The 12348-nt window shown below is 48.1% G+C and overlaps 1 protein-coding gene across 3 annotated transcripts in view; it reads right to left on the reverse strand.

Annotated features, from left to right (window-relative positions):
* Positions 1-6936: 6936 nt before the first annotated feature.
* The window catches only part of APCDD1 (APC down-regulated 1), a 32481-nt gene continuing 27069 nt past the window's right edge, over positions 6937-12348 (reverse strand). For 2 of the 3 annotated variants that reach the window (XM_056332617.1, XM_056332616.1), the window contains one exon: positions 6937-11352. In XM_056332617.1, the coding sequence (XP_056188592.1) occupies positions 10904-11352 (449 nt within the window). In that variant the 3' untranslated portion in view covers positions 6937-10903. The remainder of the gene's footprint in view (positions 11353-12348) is intronic. The other variant, XR_008820923.1, reaches the window with a different exon arrangement.

Raw genomic sequence — 12348 nt, forward strand, 5'->3', positions numbered from 1 at the left:
GCTCTTCGTGTTTGCAGGTGGGATTGAAATTCTGTAGCTGGTCTTTTGGGTCACATTGTTGTGAACGCAGTAGTTCACCGCTTTGCTTTCTACGCTGGTTCCTGTTGAATGGCTCTGTGGAGTGAGTCCAGGAAGGCACATCTATGCGTAGCCCTGACCACTGCTGCCAGGGAGGCTCTGTCTTTGCTGATCTTGACTTTCTTTGGCAGCTTTAGACTGGGGGCACACTTAAATATTGGACAAGAGGGAGAGCTAAATACAGGAGTGGGTTTTGTGAGACAGATTTCTTTCTTTCCAGTCTGAATTTCTTTTACAGGGGCACTCTGTTAAAGTAAACAAGTATATGATCGAAGTTAGTCTGTTGTGGTTTTGTTTTTGAATGCAAGGTTGTGTATGTTTAAGAAGAGTTGCTGATTCTGACAGCATAAGCAAAAGTAGCGATGGTGTCATCACATTTATTGATTTGACCTTTAAGTGACAAATGGCTATGTAGAAATGAGGTCTTGTGCAAAAGCAAATGATTGATTCTTATCTTTTATCTGGCTTTCTCATTGCTGCTGGATGGTAAGGTTAGTGCCTGTTCCTCATCTGCTGGGACAAGGGTTTATGTGTTTGTGTGGTGGTGAACCAGATCTGGAAGCTGCTTCGGATTAAATCCATTGTTTCATCCTCTGCAAATTATGTTTTACCTAAATTGTGCTATAAGCATCTCCCGCCATATTACAGTGCCATTTTATTTAAAGCTTGTTACTAGTTTATGTAATATTGATAATACTGACAGCAGGGTATTGAATCTCTGTACGATAGCAACTTCTGTTGCTGGCAGTGGTGGAATGCTGCTCTTCCCCTCCCTCCTCTTTAGAAAAGATTTAAAGGCTGTTATGGTATCCACGCACAGAGGTGTGAGAGAGATGGTTATTATAGCTAAGCAGTCTGAGCTCAGACATTTGAAATAAATGAAAAATTGAAAGGTGATTGAAATAGTTATTCTTACCTTTCAAACTTGTGTATAAGAGAAGAAGTGCTGTGAGTTGTTTTAAGGTTAGTCTGTGTATCATCCACATTGTGTAAAAAAATTTTTTTTGCCATTGTCTGGGAATAATTGTCTCAGGATGTTGAAAGTTTTTACTAATGCTGGTGCAGGTTCATGTGCATAGGTGAATTTGGAGGTTGTCACACTGGTGGTTAATGTCTAGGCTGTTCTCAGAGTGGGTAGTGACCAAACAGCAATCTTTGTGAGTGTCTCAGTCTGCCTTGTAAGGATGGCTCACTGGCTTCAGAGATGGGGAAACTGAGGCACAAATGTCGGGACAAATTACTGAGAAAGGATGGCTGAGGCACAGCCCCTGTTCTCTAGCACAGATTCCATCCTATTTTTCATCAAGCCTTCCTTGAGCCTTGTCCAAGTCTGTCTTGTTGGATTTCTAAAATGCTGCTTCGTGTTGCTTGGAAATCTTACATAAGCCTTTAGGAAGGTGCTTTAAAAGCTTAGCTGTTGCCTTGTCTGTTCTTGAAGCCGAGTGTTCAAAGGGTAGAAAACATGGCTGTTAGGTGTTTGACAGTGGATTGTGCTCACTGGGATTGTAATGCCTGACTGCTGCTAAACACAGTAAGCCCGGGGGGATGGGGAAGATCTAAACATTTGGGCATGTTGTGTTTGCAGCCTTGGAACATTCAGGTGTGTCTGCGTATCAAAAAAACCTGTGGAGCCAGTGCTGTTTGTACCTTTCAAGTAAAAGAAAACAGCCCTAAATCTGTACAACTACCCTGTTAGTGGTTGTATATTTTGCTGTATTTGGTTCGCACGGCAAGGTTTTGGTAGCTGGGGGTTCGCAGGGGTGGCTTCTGCGAGAAGCTTCCCCGTGTCCGATGGAGGCAACGCCAGCCGGCTCCAAGATGGACCTGCTGCTGGCCGAGGCTGAGCCCAAGGCAACGGTGGTAGCGCCTCTGGGATAGCATATTTAAGAAGGGGGGGGAAAAAGCTGTGCAACAAATTGCCGTGGGAGAGAGGAGTGAGACTGAGAGCAGCATCCCCGCAGCCCCCAGGTCAGTGCAGGAGGGGCAGGGGGGCTCCAGGCGCCGGAGCAGAGATTCCCCTGCAGCCCGTGGTGAAGCCCACGGTGGGGCAGGCTGTGCCCCTCAGCCCGTGGGGGTCCGTGGTGGAGCAGATCCCCACCCGCAGCCCGTGGGGGTCCATGGTGGAGCAGATCCCCACCTGCAGCCCGTGGGGGTCCATGGTGGAGCAGATCCCCACCTGCAGCCCGTGGGGGTCCATGGTGGAGCAGATCCCCACCTGCAGCCCGTGGGGGTCCATGGTGGAGCAGATCCCCACCTGCAGCCCATGGAGGACCCCACGCCGGAGCAGGTGGGTGCCCAAAGGAGGCTGCGACCCCGTGGGAAGCCCAGGCTGGGGCAGGGTCCTGGCAGCGCCTGTGACCCCGCGGGGAGAGGAGCCCAGGCTGGGGCAGGGTCCTGGCAGGGCCTGTGACCCCGCGGGGAGAGGAGCCCAGGCTGGGGCAGGGTCCTGGCAGCGCCTGCGACCCCGCGGGGAGAGGAGCCCAGGCTGGGGCAGGGTCCTGGCAGGGCCTGTGACCCCGCGGGGAGAGGAGCCCAGGCTGGGGCAGGGTCCTGGCAGCGCCTGCGACCCCGCGGGGAGAGGAGCCCAGGCTGGGGCAGGGTCCTGGCAGGGCCTGTGACCCCGCGGGGAGAGGAGCCCAGGCTGGGGCAGGGTCCTGGCAGCGCCTGCGACCCCGCGGGGAGAGGAGCCCAGGCTGGGGCAGGGTCCTGGCAGCGCCTGTGACCCCGCGGGGAGAGGAGCCCAGGCTGGGGCAGGGTCCTGGCAGCGCCTGTGACCCCGCGGGGAGAGGAGCCCAGGCTGGGGCAGGGTCCTGGCAGGGCCTGCGACCCCGCGGGGAGAGGAGCCCAGGCTGGGGCAGGGTCCTGGCAGCGCCTGCGACCCCGCGGGGAGAGGAGCCCAGGCTGGGGCAGGGTCCTGGCAGCGCCTGTGACCCCGCGGGGAGAGGAGCCCAGGCTGGGGCAGGGTCCTGGCAGCGCCTGTGACCCCGCGGGGACCCAGGCTGGGGCAGGCTGTGGAGAACTGCAGCCCGTGGGCAGGGCTGACACCGGAGCAGCTGATGGAGGACTGTCTCCCGCGGGAGGGACCCCAGGCTGGAGCAGGGCAGTGTGAGGAGCCTCCCCCTGCGAGGCAGGAGCGGCAGAGACAGCGTGTGATGGACTGACCGCAGCCCCCGCTCCCGTCCCCCTGCGCTGCTGGGCGGGGGGGGGGCAGAAACCGGGGGTGAAGCTGAGCCTGGGGGGAAGGTGTGAGATTTGGTCTTATTTCTCGTTATCCTACTCTGATTTGACCGGTAATAAATTTCCCGGAGTCCAGCCTGTTTTGCCCGTGACTGTAGTTGCTGAGTGATCTCCCCATCCTTACCTTGACCCAGGAGCCTCTTGTTATATTTCCTCTCCCGTCCAGAGCAGCTGTGGGGTGGGCACCTGGCCTCCAGCCTGCGTCACCCCACCACGGCTGCTGTATCTCATAGGAGTGGCAAAATAATTTTCCATTGCTTCTTTGATAGTCCAAACACAGATGATAAGACAGCTAAGGTACGGTTTTCATAAGAGCCAAGCAACTTTTTTAAAACCCAAACATGTTTGACTCCTGGAAGCAAAGGTGCTCCAAAAATAGTAGACTCTTCCAGAGGTTAAATTTACTCATATGTTTTCACTCCAAATCAGTAAATGCTTTGCTCGTATTACTGCTTTTCAGACTGCAGTACACTTGAGTGCTCGTATAATGATAATCTAGTGACTAATTATGAAGATGGTGCTCTGTTTCTTAGTGGCTGAGAGGCATTGCTTTAAATCATTATGTAGGACAGTTTAGTTTATAGAACCGTGTTTTGGAAAGGCTTAGGAGGAAAATCTACAGGAAACACAACTTGAACCCTGGGTCAAATAGAGGTGGCCCTCTGGAGCTGTAACTGGAGATACTAAAGAATGTAACTTCAATAATGAAGTAGTGAGTCGTTAGTAGAAGGTAGGAGCTCATATGGTGGCTAGTTTTCCTTGATTGCCTTGATCACCTCAAGTTAGTTTAGAATTTTGAAATGATGAATATGAGACACCTGTCCCACATATCATGAGTGGCTGGAGTCAAGTGAGGAAAGGGAGTATGGCAGGAAGAGGCAGTCATGAGAAGAAGGAGGTGGACTGCTTCAGAAGTGGCTTTGGTGATGGCTTTGTCTTCCTGGAGCAGCTGGGCTACGGTCTGTACGAGCTGCCTTCTCCTCAGGCACAAGCTGGAATCTGCTGTGGCTGCCTGCAGTGATGGGAATGTTCTCTCTCTCCAGCCTCAGGGTGTAAAGCCTCGACGTGGTGACTGATGGTGTAAGAGGGAATGCCAGGAGAAGGATTTTCATTGCATTCCTGTCCAAGATTGTCTGACCTCAGATTTCCAACACAGCTTCAACTTCGTGGCACTGCTTTCAGACTTCACTTTCTTGCGTAATACCTTGAAATACTTCAGCCCTTGGGCCTCTCATTTCATGTCCCAGCTTCAAGAAAATCAGAATAGATTGCTTTCCTGATTAGGTGAAATTACCTCTTCATCCTGCCTCCACAGGAACCAGATTACAATGACAAAGGAAGGTCAGCGGATTTGTGGAAAAACTTTTTACAGGACAAGGTTTATGTGATTGTGGTGTCTTTGTGCTGCTTCTCCCTGTGTGAATTTGAAATCTAATTCAAGCCACATTTGGTAGAGGTTGATGGTTCACAGATAGCAACTACCTCCAATGACAGGAAAGGCGGAGCCGAGATGAAAGACATTAAGACGGTGCTCCCATCCAGGGCAAGCCTGCACAGGGAGCTGGGAGGATCCCTGCCCGGCTTGCTGCTGTTAGTCCAGTTAGCGCCGGCGTGGTTGCCAAGCTGTCGGGCACAGGCATGGATCAGTCGCCCAGGCAGCCGCGGTGGTGGCCCATGGCCTGTCAGCAACGTGGGTGAGAGACGATGTCCCCTGGGGTCCGGCTGCTCCGGGGGAGGCGGGCGGACACCGGGCTGTGCCGCAGCCCCTGGCCGCCAGGTGGCGCCATCGCCCACGCCGCTGGCGGAGCACCCGGGAGCCTGCGCGCCCCTGCTCTGCGGTGTCGAAACCACTAATCGCCTTGGCTGGGTGGCAGGGTTGTTTCCAGCGATGCTGGGCATGGGGTGGTTGATAACGGTGGTGTCTAGTATCTACATACCGTCTTGGTCACCTTTGGGGGTGTTCGGGTTGGTGCTAGAACGGTGGCTGGGCATTTATTTTTAAAGAGTTCGATGATGCACGAGTCTGGCGAGCACCTGCCCTCCAGCTGAAAATACATAGGTCTGATCCAGGGCTTTTTCTGTGGGTGGAATTGCAGGATTCAGGCAGTTAATCTGGGACATCTAATGCCTGACAACCCCAAGCATAAGTGTTTTTTCTCCCAAGTTTTTAATTTCTTTGAAGACAGTGCTATCCCTTGCAGCCCACTGTCTCATCTTCCAATAGGCTGTCATGGAAATGGCAGCAAGCAAGGACTGATGGGGTTCCCATGGGACAAGGATGTTGGGGATCATGCCTGCTTGAGGCAGCGGTCACAGGCAGTTCCCATTAGTGGAAGATGCGTAGGAATTAACTGCTGTCCTCAGGGCTTGGTGGCGCAGCAGCTAGAATGCATCGGGTGGCCTGGTGCTGTGCCCCGTGCAGAGCTGTGAAGGAGGATGGGTGGGGAGAAAGTGCCCGGTCAGTAATTGCTCAGGCCGACAGTGCCGTTTCCCTAACGCTTGAGGGTACTTGGGGTTTGGTTCCTCACAGCCATATTTGTTTCTGCCTGCTTCAGTGATGGAGTGGAAATTTTGTTTCTTCATTTCCTTATTATTACTTATTGTGGGCAGCAGATAGCAGCGAAAAGAAAAATCAGCAGTGATTGCGCTAGAGAAGACCAGAAGGGAAAGATGCTTGGCAAGTACTTGTAGTAAGAGGGAAAATTAATGAAACTATAAAATTCAGAATGAGTGGTGCTGGTTTTTATTCCCTAGCCTTCCCTGTTGTGTCAGGAGTGAGAAAATTAAGCCACGCAGAAATCTATGCCTGAATTAATCTGTGCCCACCACTTTGTGTGGAATGGAGGCCACTTCTTCACAGGCTGTGGCTGCTGCATTTGGAGTACCTTGTAATTTAGGGCATGCTTCCTGCAAACCCAGCTCCTCTTTCAGGGATCTCCTGAGTCACTTCTGAAAACTCAGAAGCTGCTCAGCTCCAAAGCTCGTGGTGGTGGTGGAAGCCTCGCTGACTGCCATTTCACCTCTTCTTTCTGTGTGCGAGCGAGGTAGGAATGAAACTGCACAGCACTGAGGAAAGGTGCTTTTGCTATACTGTGGCTTGCTTTCCCTTCTCAGTTGGTTTCAGCTTTTTCTTCCTTTTTCGGAGAAGTGTCCTTTCTAATCCCTCCCTGCTTCTTCCCCCAGGCTGTAGCCCTTAAATCAAGCAAGATGCAGTAGCAGGGCAGTAATGCTGCTCTGTTTGCTTACATCTCATTTTATGAAAAATACTTGGTTTCTATTGAACCGCACCTTTATCCTGACACAGCTGCTCTGACCTTACTCTTCTTGCAAGCCAACACCATTGTTATGTGCTGGGCACTTCCAGCCCCCATTTTATTCAGAGAGCCTGAAGATGTGCTGTCAAACCCGAATCACCCCAGCTGTATCCATCAGAGCTGTTTCTAGTGATGTGTTCTCAAGCAAAAAATGTTTTCTTGTGTATGTAGTAAGAAATAAGCTTTTCTGTGCAGAAGTTACTCAATGGGCATTTTTGGTTAACGCTTTTTGAGACATCTATTACACTTTTACAGGTAGAAAGTCAACAGAACAAAAATCTAACGTGTACAGGAGGCAAAGAAATCCTTAATTCTTCAGTCAGGCTTTTTTATTTCAATCAATAGTTTAACAAGTGCTTAAACTTCCCTGGCAGTTTAATCTGGAAGATAGTTGAGAAGAAAAATATCTTCTATAACTTTACAAAAATAAAAAGATTTTTTTTTTTAAAAAATCCTGCACTTTAAGCAAGCACACTCCAAATCAAGCAAGACAGACATTGTATCTTAAAATACGGACTTCTGTTCATAGAAATGACATTATACCCCTGGGCAGCAGGCACAATATGTAAACAGTATAGAAACAGAGCAAGAACAATTGTTTTGATTTTTCTGATCCCTTTTGTCATATTTCTTAAATAGAACCTGTTAAAACAGTTTGCCCAAGAAACTTCTTCAGGTTACCACTTCTTCTGTCAGGTGCCTCCTTGAGTAGGATGTTACTGAGGGAAAGACTTTCACCTGTCCTGGCAATTGGCAGTTATTGAAGATACCAACATTAATTGTTTCATTTTTTTAAAAGTTTCTGCATTTATGTATGGGACAAATCACTCTGTAGGTCTTCCACTGCCAAACCACTTGCAGCGTAACTTCTTTAGCAGTCAGGGCTGCGAGCACATGAGGTTGGGCTGGAGAAATAAAATGAATGGAATATTGTATCAGAAATGTACACGGTGCTGTGCAGCAATTAATTTAGTGCATGACGAAACCAAAACATAAAGGAAGCTTAGCTCCTAGTTCTGTGCCTGTAGCCTAGGAGAAGCCTTGCAGAGAATGCGGATTGGCAAATGAACTATATGTACTCTGAAGACTTAAGTCTTTGTCCAACTTGTACTGGTTAATAGAAAAATAAAGAAAAATATAGGCACGTGGAGGGAAGCTGGTGCATCATATGTAAAGAACCCAGATCATAAAATCATGGTTCTGGTCAACACTACAAATGAACTAGAGTAGTCCCCAGTCAGATCTCTTGTAATGTATTTTGAAGGCCTTTTCCAAATACTTCCTTTTTAACTGTCTCTAGATGATAGGGGAAAAAAATGCAGTTCTTGTACAAATTGTACATTCAGTCACGTTTGCATTTAATGTAACTGTAAGCCTTGGAAAACCTAGACCCTCTGCAAGTCTGTGATTCAAAACAGTTGAGACACGAATGTGCTTTTTAGAGGTGAGAACCCAGCAAGTCTTTCTCTTGAAACTGGTGTAACATTTCTCACATTAGGCAATTTACAGAGGAGCCACAAAGCACTAATAAACTGTAGATCATTGTCTGGTGCATACAGAGCATCCTGCTGTGGAGCAGTTCCTTTGCTCTCTGCTGCAGTTCTGCATCACAAGCACGTACAGATTTTAGCCGGGACCCAGCTGTGTGCGGCGCTTGCATAGGGAAGGAACAGGGTCTGACATTCTGCCCGAGACAGGACCACCTAATGCGCGAAAGGTTGGTGGTGGTGGAAGAAGCTTGTCTTGTGTGATCTAAGGAACATCACACCATACCCATCCTCATAAATAAAAACTAATGTGAATTCACTCATGCCACTAGGTTTCAGACAGAAGGCAGAATGAAGCTAGTATTTAAGGGACTTGTTTGACTGTAGTAACTCAGTAAATCGGTTGGAGATACGCTGGTGTCAATCTGAATACAAAACTTAAGTCTAGCTAGAGAAAACCGAACTCCATCCTGGTTCCTAGCTTCTCTTTCAGAGATAGTGTCTCCTTCTTGCCTCTCTAGTTCAAATGGTGCTTCTGCTGCCTTTGATCCAGAACTGACTCCTCAAGTAGGTTTGTGTAGAGCAGAAAACCACTGAGAAATGCTGATCAGAGCAGCTGTTGTCCACAGGGCTCAATTAATTCAACATGGTGAGTTGGCTTTCGGCTCCTTCCAGCAGGCTGAAGGGAGGATCTGAGATCAGGTGGATGGAGGAACACTTTCTCTGGTGACTACTGAGCCATCCTGAGCTCAGATCCTGACGCGTAATGAGTTTTTTGTGACTTTTCATCTGTCTGAGGAAAAAATGTGAAAGATCGTGATCTGACCTGGCAGGGAATCTATAATATTGTTCTTTTTCCCCTTCCTCCTGCTGTCTCAAAACTAGGTGAACCAATTTTGTTCCAACTCTGATGAAGTTCACGTCCAAGGTTGATACCAGCTTGGAAAAACTGTCAAGAAGGCATGGACTTTGGGGAAGCTGGGGGCCTGATCATAGCCATTTGCCACTTGAATGGCTTTTTCCTGCTGTTTTTGCTAGCACTGCCACTATGTTTTCAAAGAATGCTTTTGCTATGGCAGACAGTATGGCGACTCGTCTGTGTAAAGCTGAAAGACCTTCATTCAAGACACACTTCTTCTATGATGCTGAAAATAACACATTAAAGGCTTTTTTTCTCATATAGTACTGGGCGGGGCAGCTGGAAGCTGCCGATACTGATGAAGAAATGCTATGACCTAACTCCTTATGTTTCTTACACAGGTTCCTGCTCCTCCTGGGAGCCAAAACACATAAAAGCCACAGCCCATATGCCGCAAGGTTAGGCTGTGCCCTCAGCTCGTGCCCCGTTAAAGCAGGAGAGCATGGTTCACTTGTTCCTCCTTGCTGGCCCTAAATATCTCCCCTAGTGCCTCCAGAGTCTGCTCTGGTTGCATCAGTGCGCCCAGGGATGGATTTGCTACTGGGGGAAATCCGAGGCTTTCCAGGGCAGGCTCTTGTTGCAGAATGCTCTCTGAGGGCTGTGCCTATCCACCTTCCCAGCAATGCCTCCCCACACCAGTGCTGAGTGAAGCTCCCTGTGCAACCATGGGATGTGTTGGGCCAGTCCAGCCAGGAGGAAAGGGAGGCCGTGGCTGCATTCATGCAACTCTTGCTTCTCCCTCTGGTAAGACCGGGGCAGTCTCCGTCCATGATGGACGTGGGTCTGTTTCCAGCTGCTTTCTTGCTCTACTAGGGCCCACGGTGTGTGTGCTGCTGAAACCCTTCACTTGTTCCTACATGAGGTCAATCACTAAAAAAGATACTGCTAAATAAGGTTGCAGAAACACATCAGACCCCACTTGCTTCTTTACTTTGCCCACCTGGCTGAAACAAAATCCAAGGCACAAATACTGCACGTGGAGTAAGTAAGGCCTCAGGAATACGCCAAGAGAAGTCATCCCCGCTTCCCGGTGTCAGCAGCTTACCTGCACTGCGTGCACCCGACAGAACAAATGCTGCTTCTGTCTGGCTTTAAGGAGGCTTGGTTGTAACTGCTCACTAGATACAAAGGGAGGCCTTGAAGCAATTACATAGCTAAGGAAATTGAACAAGAAAATATTAAACCACTGGTTATTTTTACAACTTAGTGATTTTAAAAATAGCTTAAATTACTTGGAATATTTTTTTTTAATTGGAAGTATTAACCGTTCAGCACTATCTGAACAGAGGGCTGTTGAATTGCTGTTTCTTTTTGTGTTATGGCCTGTGAGATAACAAGATAAATCTTTGTGGGTTTCCTCCTTATATACATATCTACATTAGAGCTGTGAAGTCAGGGGCGAAAGCTGCTATTACAGCACTGGCGTGACACTGAGCCCTTCCCCAGAGCTAAATTCTGATGGGAAACTGGGTGTTGGGGAGTACCACAATGGTAAAACGGCAGAGATGACTGAAGCGGGATCATAATGTTCATCCCAGCAGTTAAAAAAAAAAATAAAAAAATAAAAGGAGACCCCCTTCCTCCCCCCCACCCCCCCCAACCCCCAAGAAGTCTGCAGTCCTAAAGTGCAATTACTTTTGTGCAGTCATGTCAGGCCAGGGATCAGACTGGATGAAGTTCAAAGCACAAACATCAAACGAGTGCCGTTTGGGATTCGAGGAGGAGGGGGGAAGTACGGAAAAGAACAACAGTTCTCAGGCATTCAAGTGCATCAAGAAAATAAATGTCCCTTTCTTTAGGAAGAAAAACAACCCCCAGTCTGGTGGAATCCTGGCTTTGTAGTCATGAAAAATAAGTTTTTTTCACTTCTAGCTGAGAATGTCCCAATATGACACAGTACAAATAAACACCAAAGCAAGAGCTGGGGCACTTGGATATTTTTCTGATGCTCTGCTGCTATACAGCCTTATTTTATTCTCCTCTGGTGACTCTTCAGATCTGGGTACTGATGAAGCACACTGAATTAAAGGCATCTGGTAGGAGGTGGCTCTCTTCTCCGGTCGGTCGGGGCTGGACCCGTCGCTTGGTCTCTGGCCGTTGTACAGCAAGTACCTGCCCCGGGCATCCTGCTCCATTTTGAAGATTTCGTACTCGGTGTGAGGTAGGCGGATGCCAAGTGCGATGCAGCCGTTTGTGTGGGTGACGTCTTGCTGAACCCCAACTTGCCAGGACCCCTGTGCTCCACACTCGTTCCCGTTGAAGACGTTGAGCAGCGAGGCTGTGGATATATCCATGGGAGTGACCTTCATGTGATTTACTGCGAGAGAGCAAGAGGGGAGCTATTAGCAGAGGGAGAAAAACAAAAGCAAAGACAACATGCAGATTGGGGTGCACCTGTGGGATCAGAATTGTCTCTCCTTGTTCATTCTTAAATTCAATTTTTCATATTGCAGGTATGGCCAACGAATCTATTTGCATCATTTTACATCTCTGACATAATGGCTTCTCGCCCAGAACTCACACACACCAACTCAGCTGAAGAAAACCTGATGGCCACGTATCTCAGCCAGAGATTAAGCAGAGCTTTTAATAAATTCCAAACAATCCTTTACAGATAAAAGCCTGTTGGTTATACTAGGAGATAGGTAGAAGAGGAAACAATAAAACTTTACTCATATCTTATTACCATCTGTATTAATCCATAAGTAGGGCTGTTTATCATGTATTTTTCATCATTTTTTTAACATCTGTTACCCCGTAAAGCTAATGAAATAGTTAGTTCATATTAGAACATTTGGAAAGTACCACAGCTGCACTATCTTCCTGTATTACTGGTACTTTTTTCATGAATTATAACATGTCTCTGAACTACAGAGAGACACTTTTTCTCATTATCTAAACAGTGGCTGCAGCTTGCAGTATCAAATGTAGAAGTGCTGCAGCTTCTTCAGTTCTAACCTGGCTGTATTTCAAAAGAGCTTAAAGCACATAAAGTTTTATTTTTCAGCCATATTTTAAAAAGTTGGGAAAAGCCAAACTGAATGAGCTTATGGGAGCCTTCCTGGTGTGCATTTGAGACTGTATGTAAAGAAAAGGGGAGCTGAATGGATCGGTGCTGACCAAAACAGAAGCAAATAACCAGCCCTCGTGCCTCCCAGCACATCAAAATCCCAAATTCTCTCACAGGTCATTTTATAGTAAGATTCGTTGGGAGGTTTATTCTGAGGTTTTATAAACAAGACATTTGACTCAATGGCTCTAACAATTCCCATTATTTGCCCTAGATGGTGTAAAAGGTAATTTATACAAATTG

The sequence above is a fragment of the Falco biarmicus genome, chromosome 3 (genome assembly GCF_023638135.1).
Source record: "Falco biarmicus isolate bFalBia1 chromosome 3, bFalBia1.pri, whole genome shotgun sequence".
NCBI classification, from domain to species: Eukaryota; Metazoa; Chordata; class Aves; order Falconiformes; family Falconidae; genus Falco; species Falco biarmicus.